Source organism: Eschrichtius robustus, chromosome 12 (assembly GCF_028021215.1).
Source record: "Eschrichtius robustus isolate mEscRob2 chromosome 12, mEscRob2.pri, whole genome shotgun sequence".
Classification (NCBI taxonomy): domain Eukaryota; kingdom Metazoa; phylum Chordata; class Mammalia; order Artiodactyla; family Eschrichtiidae; genus Eschrichtius; species Eschrichtius robustus.
In genome coordinates, this window is record NC_090835.1 from 41,339,017 (window position 1) to 41,353,344 (window position 14,328).

Below are 14,328 nucleotides of genomic sequence, written 5' to 3' on the forward strand. Positions count from 1 at the left end.
AGCCCCACTTTAACAGGGGAGGGAGCAAGAGCCTCGGAGAGGTCCTGCAGGTGCCCACGGTCTCACCATTGGTAAGCAGTGGAGAGTGATTTTCCTACTGTCCGGCCTGTCCAGTCCTGCTGCCCGGCTTCCTGCAAACCACAGTGCCCCCTACAGGTGTCTGGACGGGAGTTGGGAGTCTTGCCTGGCTGCCCAAAGGAACTGGTCCAGGCTGACTGTGTATGAAGGAAAGGAGGGGACTGGTCTTTGCTCTGCCCTCAGTGTGACCTTCCAAAGGCTTTCCTGCAGGGGATGTGGGAGCAGGGGAAGGGCCCTAGCAAGCCTCTGCACACTCACAGTGATAGCTGTTCCCTCTGCTGCCCATCCCCCAGCCCCTCTTTCCACTCAGCCTTTAAAATGCAAGACAGAGGGCTTCCCTGGTGGCACAGTGGTTAAGAATCCACCTGCCAATGCAGGGGACACAGGTTCAGGCCCTGGTCCGGGAAGATCCCACATGCCACGGAGCAACTAAGCCCGTGCGCCACAACTACTGAGCCTGCGCTCTAGAGCCCGCGAGCCACAACTGCTGAAGCCCATGTGCCACAGCTACTGAAGCCCGCGCACCTAGAGCCCGTGCTCCGCAACAAGAGAAGCCACCACAATGAGAAGCCCCCGCACCGCAATGAAGAGTAGCCCCCGCTTGCCGCAGCTACAGAAAGCCTGCGTGCAGCAATGAAGACCCAACGCAGCCAAAAATAAATAAATTAATTAATTTAAAAAGATAAAAATAAAAGTAAAATGCAAGACAGGTGGTACTGTACTTCCTTTGGAGAGCCTCCCCAGATACCTCAAGTGCCATCCGAAGAACCTCCTTCCCCACCATGCTGTTGTCACCTTCCCTTTCCTCCTCTGGGTCATCACCCCCTTGAGAATCTGAAGAGCTGTGGATTCTTACTCCAGAAAAATGAGCCTTTGCACACCTGGCCTGTGTGTGTGTCTGATCATGGACCTCTGGAATCCTGTCCACGGACCCAGGCTGAGTCCACCCCCTGGTCTGTGAACACTAGGTGCCTACTTGTTCTTTTTTTCTCCTCGGCCAGTGTGGAGTACCTAGCAGGAGGGAGCCAGTCAATATTTGTTGACTAATAGTCTGCTGGAGGGGTTATCTGCCACCCCCTTTGAGCACTACTGGTTCCCCAGTTGCACTTGTGGCAAGAATAGGACCTGACTTGGCTTGGGGCCACCTCCCCACACTAGTCTGCCACACGCAGGACGTCAGCAGTCATCTGGGGCGAGGCCATGTGTTGGCCTGCATGCCGTTGCCTGGGCCTCGGGATGGGGTATCAGTGGTGGGGCCAGCCCTGCCTCTGCTGAGGAGTGGGCCCATTTTCTGCTGCTGCGGACACCTTGACAGGCACTGGAATCTCAGCCGTTGTCCGCACTGGCCCTCGCCAGACTCCAGGCATTAAGCCTCAACCCTGGTCATCCTGAAAGCTGCCGCACCCTTTCTCTTTGTCCCCTAAGCACTGCCACCTTTTTTGTTAAAGGCGCCTTCATTCTCCCAGTGAGTCATCGTCAGGACCTCAGTCGTCCCTGACTTCTCCCTGTCCCCTCGCAGCATTCAGGCACCCCCTTGTTCTATCCCATCGCCACTGACCTAGTTCCGGCTCTTATCTGCAGTCCTTATCTCCCGCTCCCTTTCTGTTCTCCCAGCCCTCAACTCCCTGCTCTTTGTTCTCTCCGCTCACAAGCCTTTAGGGAATGTCCACACCCACAGGAGAGCAGTGGCTCTCAGCTCTGGGCCGTTAGTCCCCACCCTCCCCTTCTGAACTCTCTGATCCTTGGTGAAGCACTGAACGGGGCATCAGAAGACCTGTTCCCCCTGCACAGATTGTCTGACATGTCTTCTGACGTCTTCGTGGAGCAGATGTTATAATACTGCCCATCTCGGGATTGCAGAGAAAGCCTGGTGAAAACAATGAAAGTGAAAACTTACCGTGACCTCTGCAGGTGCCAGCAGTCTGGCCCTGTGGCCTCGTGGCTTCTCTGCAGCCCTTCCCTTCTTGCCCTGGCCCGATTCTCCCTGCCCCTCAGGGTCTGCTGTCTTGTTACCCAAGCCGCAGGCCTTCCTCCTTCCTCCCTGGTCATTTCTTTCTTGTAATAGTGCCATGATGTTGGTATGATAGTCCTGGTTTTCATACATGGGGAAACCCAGGCCAGACAGGTTAAATGGCTTGCCCAAGGTCACACAGCAAGGTGAAATTGAGCCGGGCTTACCAGACACATTCCCACCCAGAGCCCATGAGCTCAACCACTGTGCTGTGCCTGCTGTAGGCGGTGTCAGGCCCACGGGTACAGGTGGGTAAGACAAGCATCTGCCTTCAAGGATCTCTCTGCCTACTGGGCAGGCAGTGGGCATACTGGCCAGGTCATCGTAGCAGCAAACTGAGTGCCAGGGCCCAGAGTTAGGCGCCCTGCCGCCCAAGCTGCCTGTTGGAACCTCCCCTCCCCACCCCCTTCCCCGGTCTCTGGGCAGTAGAGAGCCATGCAGTTTCTGTGCCCAGGCGTGGTGGTGTTCGGCCCAGGGCTTATCATTGCATGTTCAGGGTGAGTCAGACTCTGGGTGACTGCCCTACCCCCTAAGTGCCCTTGGAGCACAGCTCCCGCTGCAGCTGCACCCGACAGGAGGTCCCTTTGCCCCACATGGGGCTGCCCTGGCTCTGAGGATGGGCAACAGGGTGATACTGTGAAACCTGCCAGGTTTGCCCTCAGCATTGTCAGTGCCTTCCTGCTCCCCACTTCCTGGCATCTGTGCCCATGTCTCTTTGACTTTTCCCCACCCTGGGCCAAGTTGGAACTGGAAAGGCTCAAACCGGGGCCAGTTTCACCTCTTCTTAGGGAACTAGGGTTTGGAGCCTGTTCTCTTGATTGTTGAACAGAAGGGCTGTTTCCATGGACAGTACCCCTGGCATACTCAGAGCTAATGAGGCATGTTTGCCTGGGCACTGGAAAGTGTTTCTGTACCTGTGAGTTTCTGTTGGCTCTCCAGCTGCTTCAGTAATGGTCTCATGGTGGGAGGAACCTAGCCCAGAAGTTGAAGTGTCTCTCTGTTAACCCTTTCCTGCCTCCCTCTTTTTCTTCTGGAAGGGAGAGCCCCAGGCAGCAGCTCCTCTTCAGATGAGGGAGGGGCTTGTTCCTTGTCCCCTCAAAGTAAGCGCCCCTGCCTCAGCACATCTGCCCCTGATGGCACCCACCCGGCCCTCAGTTACTCTTAACCGCCCTCCCCAGCGCATATGCACAAAGAACAGGTAGGGACAGGTCCAGGCTGGGAGTGGAGCATCTCACCTAGCTTCTAGTCTCCGTCTCCTCCCACCACCCACTCTCCAGGCTGCCAAAGTGCCTTTCCGAGCATCAGCCTCGGCCCACCCAGAGCACTGGAGGAAGACCCTGTCAGCCCCCCTCTACTCCTGACCCCCTCAGTCTTGGGTGAGCCAGCCACCTGGGTCTGCCCTGCAGGTCTTAACAGTGCCCTTGCTCTGCTCTCATGTCTGCCAGGCAATTACCAGTCCCAGGAATGTTCTGCCTTCTTTAGCCACTTGGCAAGTCCCCATTTGACATTTAGAGTTGAGTTGAGGGGTTACCTCCTTCCCTGACAACACCTATTCCTTGCCGATTCTGCAAGTATACAAAACATTGAATGAAGCTTTCCTCCTCACTCTTGGCACAGTTACCATTGTCTAAACCTGCTCCTTGAGCTCCTTGTGGGCAGGGTTCTTGTTTCCTTTATCCTTGTGCCTAAGGCAGACCCAGCACACACAGGGGTCCAGGGGTACTAGGGAAGAGGGACCCTTGTCTTTGCCTGGGTGGGGAGGTCAGCAGGAGGAGATGCAGCAGCCTCCCTTCTCCCCCTGCTTTTCTACATTTCTGGTGGTTAATTGAGCTACTTCTGGTAGTCGCCCTACGTTCAGGCAGCAAGTATGGAGTGATCTCCCCACCCCCCATTGTGTATACCATCCAGAGGCAGGTGCATTCAGCTAGTGAGGGCTCCTTCTGAGAGGGGACTGAGGAGCAAACACAGAGTTTAAACACCAAGTCTCGGGACTTCCGGTGGTTAGGACTCCGCACTTCCACTGCTGGGAGCATGGATTCAATCCCTGGTCAGGGAACTAAGATCCTGCATGCCGCGTGGCGTGGCCAAAAAATTTAAAAAACAAACAAAAAAACCCACCAAGTCTGGACATGTCCCAAAATTGATAAATCTTCAGCTGGTCTAATAAGGAAAGAGAAAAAACACAAATTATCAGTATTGGTGGATATCACCACAGATCCTACAGACATTAAAAGGATAATAAGGGGGGCTTCCCTGGTGGTGCAGTGGTTAAGAATCCACCTGCCAATGCAGGGGACATAGGTTCGAGCCCTGGTCCGGGAAGATCCCACATGCCGCGGAGCAACTAAGCCCGTGTGCCACAACTACTGAGCCTGCGCTCTAGAGCCCGCGAGCCACAACTGCTGAAGCCCATGTGCCACTGCTACTGAAGCCCGCGCACCTAGAGCCCGTGCTCCGCAACAAGAGAAGCCACCACAATGAGAAGCCCGCGCACCGCAACGAAGAGTAGCCCCTGCTCACCGCAGCTAGAGAAAGCCTGCGCACAGCAACGAAGACCCAACGCAGCCAAAAATAAATAAATAAAATAAATTTTTTTAAAAAAAGGATAATAAGGGACTATTATAAACGACTTTGTGCAAGTAAATTCAGTATGAATGGATATTCCTTGAAAGACACAATATAATAAGACTGACTGAGGAGGAAATAGAAAATCTAATGAGCCCCATACCTAAAACCTCACAAAGAAAACTTCAGGCCAAGATGAAGTCTTGTCATATATTTAAAGAAGAAATAACACCGATCTTGCACAATGCTAATTTTATTTGTAAAAGTGTTGTTCCTGGCAAAAGGATTTCAAACATTATGAAACAGGTTGGTCAGGCTCTGTTTGGAGCAGGGCTGTTTTTGAGAGCCCCTGAAGTCCTGCCTCAGAGGCCCCTTCCTCCTGTGGGCTCTGAGGGAGGTGAGAGCAGGGGCAGGGCCTACGTGTGGAAACCTGGGCCGGGGTCAGAAACGTGGGGTACCTTCAGTAACAGGCAAGCGGGCTGTGGGGAGGACCCCAGTCCAGGCCTTGGCCTTCCTGCCCTCCAGCCACCAGTGTTCTAAGAATTGGGCTCTTCTGGAGTTGGTGGAGAGAGTAGTAGTTAAGTTAGCACAGAGTTAATGAAGGTGATGTAGTCCAGGCTCACGGCTATGCCAGCTCTAGGAGATGTCCCCACACTGAGAGGGACTTGAGGAAGGGACACAGAGGCCTGATTATGAGTAGGAATGACCACAGGCCTGTGTCTTGGGCCCAGAGGAGTGACGGAGCCCGTTGCCTGGGAACTTCAGAAGGCTGCCTTGAGGAGGTAGCCTTTGAGCTGGAGTCCAGAACTGGCCAGAGGGTGGGCTTTGTTAGGGGTGATCAGAATGGACAGATCAGGATTTGTGACAGAGGCTCCGGTGTCAGGGTATTCTGGACAAGGCCAGTATGGATGGGCTACAGGGAGAGTGCTGAGGCCTTGGGAGGCTGCACCTTGAGGAGAATGCTGTTCCTGAGGGTATGGGGACCAATGAGAGCTTTGAGCAGAGGACACCCTCCGTCCATGTGGATGGATAAGGTGGAGAGAGATGTAGGGGAGATGGATTAGAAAGAGGAGGAGGAGGGTGCAGCAGGCTGCTGTGTTCTCCAGAGTGTAGGGGGTAGCTGGTGGCAGGCAAGGGTGGGGGGAATAGCTATGGGCTTGGCTGTGGTGGGGACCTATGGGGGTGGGATAGAACATGGGGTTGGAAGGAGGGAGAAAGGCGGGAGATTGGGGAAGGGTGTGTGTAGGCGGGGCTAGGCGACGAGTTACATTTAAGGGTCTGGGGGTGGGTGAGATGTCTCTAGATTCCCTGGGATGCTGTGCACCTCGGGCTCTGCCTGCACTCCCATGGGTGTCCTCCAGGGCTTAGACCTAGGCCCAGGCTGGCTGTGACTGGTCTGAATGCACGTGGCCAAATCTGAACTGTGAGGGGAGCATGCGAGAGGTGACTGGGTTCAGAGCTGGTTTTAGAAACTAAGAGCCTCTCCCGTCTCCTTGGCAAGAATGCAAGAGTTCAGGAGGACCTTGATCCAGAACCCCAGCTACCACTGACAGATTCTGTGACCTTGGGAAAATCTTTCCTTTCCGTGGCGGTCATTTGCCAGCTTCCCCCATGGGTTGAATTGAGGACTCGGAAGGCGGTGGTCCTGTGAGCCCTCCAGTTCTGAGGGCCTTCGAGTCTCTCAGGCTGGGTGGGCCATGAAACTGGTCAGTGCCTCCTACCACTGTCCCAGGCAGTGCAAGTCCTGCCTTGTGACCTAGGCCAGGGTTGCCCCAAAGCCATTTCCCTGCTCAAAGATGCTCACCGTGCTACCTGAGTTGCCTTTGAGTGGGCAGACTGGAGCGCGCCTCATCCCGGCACTTATGTGGCCTGTTCATTTGTTTACTGGCTCCCGCTCCATGCACATATGGGTACCATTCTTGAGCCCCTGCTCTTGCACAGCATCCCAGGCTGGGGTCTTCCTTAACCTCAGCAGTCTGCATGGCCCACCAGACTGCGGGGCATGTTTTTAAAATGTCATTTAGATCATTGAGTGTTTTCTCATTTATTAATGAATAACTTGGCCTTTGCCGAGACACTTGAGTGTCTCCGGGACCCCAGGAGGGTGGTGGCAGCTGTGCCGCTGAGTTTGCCCTTGCTCAGGGGCTGTGAACAGGCATGGTGTTTGCAAAGGAGTCGCTCCCAAAGGCTGTTTCCACGGTCCCCAACCTCTACCTCCAGCTGGCCCAGGTTAACAGGGCCCTCATGGAAAGAAGCCTTCCTGTGGGCTTGCCCATCAGCCCACTTCGGGGGAAAGCTGAGCCTTTGCTGCTCTTCCACCTCTGTCCTTTCTCACCAAGGGGAGGTGTCTGCCACCTTCTTCCCCTGCTGCAGGACCTCTGGCCATCAGGGAGTCCACTGCCTGGCAATTAGGAAGGAGCTTTTAGTTCCAATGTCCTGGCTTCTGGCTTAATGTAATCACTAGCATTTGTCAGGGAGAGGTGCATGCAGCCTGGGAGCCATGTGGGGAGCCTTAACTTGTTTCTCAGTTGAGCGTTTGTACGCCTGCTCCCCTTATCTCTTTGGCCATCACCAAACAAATGCTTCTGCCCCAGGGCCTCCCTGCCCAGCCTGTCAGCAGGCTCTTGGGAAAGGCCTCTGGTCCTTCCTCCAGCAGCTCTGCTCCCATTGCCCTAGAACACTGGCCAGAGCCCTCTGTGATCGGCCCCACCCCTTGACAACCTTACCTGCATTCACCTGTGCCCTGACTGCTGCTCCAACCACCTGTGTGTTCTTCAGACCACACCCCGCCTTTGCTCAAGCTTGCTCCCCTCTGGGAGTGCCCTTCCTGCTCCTGTCTCCCCATCCTGTAACACCCAAATTCTGCCCACCCCTTAGTAGGAAGGTAGGAAGCCCCCTACCCACCCCACAGACCCATGTTGACCTCACTCATGTAGCTGTTGTCATTCCTGCTGCCTCATCCCCAGGAGACTGAGCTGCCCTGGGTTGAGAGAGCCAGGGGAACATCTTGCTCTATTCACATCACAGAAGCCTTTCTCTGGTCCAGGACTCCAAGCCTGGTTTGGGTGGTCTCCTTGCCCGTAGGTGTGTGGCCAACGAATGGCGCAGTCTGGTGGTTTCCAGGGTCTCCACGACGAACACTGGCAGGAAGTGACTCATAATGCGAATGCCACTCTCGGGGAGGCCGTTGTCAGTGACATAAACAAACCTCTAGGAGAGGTGGTACAAGCAGCTATTTTACTTATAATTTATACGTTCTTTTCTCCATTGCAGCAGGTCCCCCATGGCAGGGGCTTCCAAATGTCTCCTCGGAACAAACTCCAGCAAGTCAAAGGCAGGTCATGGCCAGTTATCAGGGGCACATTGATCCCCTCTGGAGGGCCAGCCCTGGCACGCAGGGAGACCCCAGGCAGGGCTCTGTCCCAGATTTTCTCAGGACAGACACTGGGGGCGTGGGCGCATGCGAGAGCACACCCAGTGCACGCCCTCCATGTTCGTTTGTCTGCAGGCAGGTCTGATCCAACTGCAGTGGTCACATGGTAAGGAAGAAAGCCCAGGAAGGTGTTTCCTGCTGCAGGTGGAAGCAGCATAGGGGTGTCCTTCTGCTGGGCCCTCGGCGCACCTGGAGAGCAAGCATACTCTGTCAGGGTTGAGATGAACATGGCTTCTCTAGACTTACAAAGAGGTGGGGAAGGGAGGAAGAGGAAGATAACCAGATTTAGAAATTTTTCCCATGGAAACTGCAAACTAATTCCCCTTCCCTCCGTGCCCCTGAATACGTTGCAGGAGTGAACTTGTTACAAGCTGGTCCTAATTTGAGTTATGCTGCTCCTAAAGGGAACCAAATAGGTGTTTCTGGAGAGGCCTCTGGCCTGGAAGGCGGGGGGTGGCGGTCAGGAGACCTGAGCTTTTGTGCTGCTCTCGTTGCTGGTGACTGCTCTTTGCCCCATCTTTCCCGATGCATGAGGGTGGCTGGTGACCTGCCAGCATGGGCCCTCTGCGGCACTGACCAGCATCATCTCTCACCACCTAAGACCTTCCAGCTCTTCCTGCTAGTGTTGTCTGAGGGCCACCCTGGTCTGGGCCTGGGCTGGGATCATGGGTTTTGTTTTGTTTTGTTTTGTTTTTTTAATTTATTTAGTTTATTTATTTTTGGCTGCGTTGGGTCTTCTTTGCTGCGCACAGGCTTTCTCTAGTTGCAGCAAGTGGGGGCTGCTCTTCGTTGTGGTGCGTGGGTTTCTCATTGCGGTGGCTTCTCTTGTTGCAGAGCACGGGCTCTAGGCACGTGGGCTCAGTAGTTGTGGCGTGTGGGCTTCAGCATTTGTGGCTCGGGGGCTTAGTAGTTGTGGCGCACAGGCTTAGTTGCTCCGCGGCATGTGGGATCTTCCCAGACCAGGGCTCGAACCCGTGTCCCCTGCATTGGCAGGCGGATTCTCAACCACTGCGCCACCAGGGAAGCCCAGGGTCATGGGTTTTAAATTCTGCTGAGGGAGTTGAGGGGTGGGAATCGTGGCTCCAGCGTTGTGCCCCAGCGGTTGCAGCAGGCATGTGCCCCGCTTGGAGGCTGGAATGCCAAGCTGGTCCTGGCCAGGCTGTCTGGCTCCTGGAAGGAGGAGTGTTCATTTGAGCAGCTGGTTTTCTCCCTTCCTTTGCAGGACAAGGAAGATGGGGAGCCAAAGACCAAGCAGCTCAGAGAAGGGGAGGAGGAAGGCGAGAAGCACAGGTAATGCCCCACACGCAGCTCTCTGCCCTGCACTCTCCTCCAGTACCTGTTGGCTTCCACATCCTCCCAACTCTGCATTCAATCTCTACCCCATTCCTTCCTCTCCACCCCATGGCTGCCTTGTTCAGACAGGACAGTCTTACAGTTGGAACCTTCTCTGCACCCTTTCCCCCACTGGCTTTCTGACTCTTAGCCACCAGCCTTTTATTCCAGACCCTCATATTATGTCCCCTCACTCTTGTCCTAAAACACTTTGGGTGACATGGTTCTACAGCACCTGCAGAATCAGGTCCAGACTCTCCCTGGTGTGTAAAGCTCTGTCTGAGCCAGCAGCCTGGGCACCTGCTCACTTGGGGGAGTAGATCTTGATGCCCTGAGAAAGCTTATCTCGGTGGGCTGTGCTTTGAGGGGGTGCAGCAGGTGGGGAGGGGTGCTCCCCAGAGGAGGCTGGACCAGCACTCGGAAGCAGGCCTTCCTGATGCCACAGCCTGCTGTTTCCTTCACCAATGTGAGTGGAACCCTCCCCAGGTGCAGGCCCCTCATCTCTGCCTTCTTATTCAGGAGCTGATCTCAGATGAGATAGGGGTTTTTCAAGTCCACAGGGGCTCGTGTGTGTCTGTGCACGTGTGACTTAACACTTTACAAAGTGTGTTCACGCCTTCCTCACAGCAGCCCTGCAGGGTCCTTGCCATCTCACTTGTTATCACAGAAGGCGACAGCTCTGTGCTGAGAGGCTGGTGATGCCCAGTGGTGGTGCAGGGACCCTTGTCACCCTAGCACTGGGCTCTGTGGTGTCTTGTTGGGCCTTGGCCCCCCCAGCGCAGCATGCGGCCCTCTCTGGTGACAGAGACGAAGGCCAGGTCATAGCTCTTTTGCCAAGTGACTGCAGACTTGGGGGCTTGGGGGTGGGTGCCTGCACAGTTTCCCCCATTCTGTGGTAACTGCTGAGACACCCTTTGGTTTTCTTCTGGTTTGTTCTTAGGTTTTTGATTACTGGCTGGAGCCTTGGGTCATTTTGCAGATTCAGTTGTCTAACCAGATACAGTGCGGGGCCAGGGGTTGTGGCTGAGGAAGTGGGAAAATCCAGCAGGATTGGAGGCAGGCACCCCAGGACCTCACCCCTCACCAGCCATGCTGGGGAATCACCCACCTTCCTCTCTGCCCGTGCTCCTACCCATCTGTCCAAGGAGACCTTTTTAGAGTCGTGGCTGTTTTAGTTCCTTTGGCTTTCCTTATAAATTTTAGAATCAGCTTGTTAATATCTATTTTAAAAGCTTGCTAAAGGTGACTGAGAGTAAAGAGTGACAGAGGAGGTCAATGATGTGTTGTGGAAACCAGGAGAGGAAGGGGTGGCTTTCCGGAGACGGTGCCCCTCCCTTCATCCTAACCCATTCCTTAGTGGCCCCGTGCATGGGTATTTCAAGGAGTGTGGAAGGGATGGACTGTCTCATGTCAGTTCCTCTTAAAATTTCAGAACGTAGGCATCATTCAAGTGTACGTGTTTGTATTGTTGCCTACTTATTAAAAGTAAAGATAAACGAATACAAAAAAGAATAAAATAAAAAATAAATAAATAAAAGTTTGCTGGAGTTTTGATTGGTATTGCATGGAATCTATGGATCAGAATTCCTTTAAAAATTTTTTTATTACTCTCTTCAGGGTAAATCCTACCGCATTCCCCTACAACCAAATCCCCGTTGAGTGGGAGTCAGTCCTCCAAATGTCGACTAGCGTAGGCCAGGCTCTGTGGGAAGGAAAGACAAGTTCCCACCCCCAGAAGGACCCCTGCTTCTCCTCTGGTCTGGATTTGCCCTCTCCCAGCCAACCTTCCCTCGTGGTTAACTGCAGGGGCGCTCATGACTCATCTCTAACACAGCCCCCTGCTTGCTGCCTAGATAAGATGTGATACGGCAGCCCTGGAAACGTGGCCACAAAAAGGGGCATTTATGTCAGTTGCTGTTGTTTTTTGTAAGCCCTCAGTCACTTCTCCTGATGGCAGGTTGGCTGGTGTATGCCGTGGAGGTATGTCTAGGGTAGGGTTTGTGGCCAACAGTTGTGGCCACCCTGCCAGGTGGGAGGAGAGGGCCGGTGTTGCACACTCTGTTGGGCATGGAGCGGGGGAGCGTGTCTTAAGTGCCTGAACAAGCAAGCCCCAAACCCTCAGCTCCCACAGCCGTCACCTCCCCTTGGCTTAGGATTGAGGTCTGCACCCAGCCAGAGCCGTCACCATTCAGGGACACCCTGGGTGAGCGTCACGTACCAGAGAAGGAACTAGGCCACGAACCTTACTTCCTCAGGGATGGAAAACCGGTTCTCCAACTCCATGTGGAGAAAGGTCCCACCCCAGCTGAGGCCCGGCCCAGCCTTGTCCCAGTGCCCAAGCCCTTTAGGCTGGCAAATGCCAGGCCTTCTCTCACCTGCCGGTTGGGTCCCCAGGATGGTGGCTTTGCACCAGGGTGTGCTTGCAGACCCATGACGTCAGCTTGATTCGGCAGACATTGCTCTGCTCTCGCGGTGATGCTCAGAGTGGCCCCTGCCCCCACTTGCTGAGTTACCTCACTCCCGCTCCAGGCCGGAATGTCCCGGCCCTGGATAGAGGGGCTGGGCTGTGGCTCCATGACTCGTGCTGAGGCAGCAGCACAGAGACCTGCGGCTGCCCTGTTTTTCCTGATCCTGTTGCTCGGGACTAGGCACGGGAATGTGGAAGAGTGAATCAAGAGAGAACTGGTGTAAGGAATGTGGTGTCGTGGGAAGCCGACTCGATGTGTGACCGGGCCAGGTGCTTCCCTTCATGTAGGGGGAGAGTGGGAGCACGGCTGGGGCCTTTCTACATGGAGAACAGTCTTCATCTTGTATGTTGTGATCTCCAGTGCCTCGAAAGCCCTTCTCATTAAACCTGTTCTGGGGGAAGGTTGTGGTCCACCGTGAGGTGAGGAAACCACAGTTCACACAAGTGAAGTGACTCGTCTAAGATCTCCCAGCTGAGAGGGAGGGGAGTGACACTGGGACCCCTCCACCATCCCTGTCTGGTGTGCAGGCAGGGTGGAGAACAGCTGAGCTCATCCAGCTGTCGTGTCACAGATGGGGACACGGAGCCCTTCCCGTCCTCTGCGTGCGAGCTCCCAGGCAGGCCAGGCCTGATTCCGTTGCACCACCTTCACCCTTAGTGCTGCGGCCTTTGTCCCATGTGTCCTCTTGGCTGGGGCTGGAGGGGCGGGCATCAGGGCTGCCGACAGCTATGCGGTGGAGAGAGAGTGTTTCTCTTGCGCAGCCTGCAGCCGGCATTCTGCAGCCCAGGGCGGCCCCCAGAGTGGTCTGAGGGATAGATCGGGCCCCAGGAGAGTGGGGGGCAGTGAACTGTGCAGGCTCCGGGCCCCGCCACCGCCTGGGCCCCGACAGCCAGTGTGGCCACTTCAGTTCTCATCTTGTGGGCCCTTTGGGATTCAGCTTAGCTGCCATAAACCTTTACTCCACGCCTCTTTTTAAATTTAAATTGGTATTGAAAGTACTTAAAGATGTTTTCAATTGTCAGAAATTTAGTAAATCCTATTAGCCTGTATCTGTGAATATCCTTCTGTTTTGTAACCTTTTTCACATACCATATCTTGATCATCTTTTGATAAATATGCTTCTATAAAATTCTCAATGGCTGCCTTGTATTTCTTTGAGAGTGCCATAATTAATTTTTCAGTCCTTGAGTTTTGGCATATCAGCTGTTTCTACTTCTTTAAGTGCCCAGCAGCTATGCATTTTCAGGTGGATTGGGGGCAAAGCTAAGCCTGTAAGTTTATTTATTTATTTATTTAAAAATTTATTTATTTTATTTTATGTATTTATTGTTTGTGGCTGCGTTGGGTCTTCGTTGCGGTGTACGGGCTTTTCTCTGATTGTGGCAAGTGGGGGCTACTCTTCGTTGTGGTGCGCGGGCTTCTCATTGCGGTGGCTTCTCTTGTTGCGGAGCACAGGCTCTAGGCGCATGTGGGCCCAGTAGTTGTGGCTCGCGGGCTCTAGAGCGCAGGCTCAGTAGTTGTGCTGCACGGGCTTAGTTGCTCTGCAGCATGTGGGATCTTCCCGGACCAGGGCTTGAACCCATGTCCCCTGCATTGGCAGGCGGATTCCCAACCACTGTGCCACCAGGGAAGCCCCTCAGCCTGTAAATTTAGAGAAGCTGGGCTGGGCTCTGTAGAGTTTTGGGTGAGAGTGGGTGCAGACCACGCGGCTCAGATGCGATGGCAGCTCCAGCTGGGCAGGGGCCTGACTTAACTAGCGCTTGGCACATTCAAAATAACCAAGTGAAAAATCACTCTTAGATAATCATTGTCAACTTTTTAAAAAATTAATTAATTTTATTTTTGGCTGCATTGGGTCTTTGTTGCTGCGTGCAGGCTTTCTCTAGCTGCAGCGAGTGGGGGCTACTCCTCGTTGTGGTGCGCGGCTTCTCATCGCGGTGGCTTCTCTTCATTGCGGAGCACAGGCTCTAGGCGTGCGGGCTTCACTAGTTGTGGCACATGGGCCCAGTAGTCGTGGCTCACGGGCTCTAGAGCACAGGTTCAGTAGTTGTGGCACACGGGCTTAGTTGCTCCGCAGCATGTGGGATCTTCCCAGACCAGGGCTCGAACCCATGTCCCCTGCACTGGCAGGTGGATTCTTTACCACTGTGCCACCAGGGAAGTCCCTCATTGTCAACGTTTGGTTGTTGTTTTCTATCTGTTAAATTTCTGTTATATGTTCAGAACAATCCTTTGCAGACATTATTTTCAGTGGTTATATAATGATCCGTGTAATATCTGGGTGTATCTTTATGTATTTTATATATATTTTATTTTATTTTTTGAGTATGTAAAGGATTCATGGTTCATAATGCAAAAGGTGTTAAAAGACACACAGGGGAAAAAAATCTTCCTTTACTCCCAGCCTCCTAGTTGCAAGACCACCTTGAGGGCCAGCTGCT

General features: G+C 54.0%; 1 protein-coding gene across 3 annotated transcripts in view; it reads left to right on the forward strand.

Annotated features, from left to right (window-relative positions):
* CCDC12 (coiled-coil domain containing 12) overlaps window positions 1-14,328 on the forward strand; it is a 50,837-nt gene that overhangs the window by 23,504 nt on the left and 13,005 nt on the right. For all 3 annotated transcript variants that reach the window (XM_068557884.1, XM_068557885.1, XM_068557882.1), the window contains exon 2: window positions 9,310-9,377. In XM_068557884.1, the coding sequence (XP_068413985.1) occupies window positions 9,310-9,377 (68 nt within the window). The remainder of the gene's footprint in view (window positions 1-9,309; window positions 9,378-14,328) is intronic.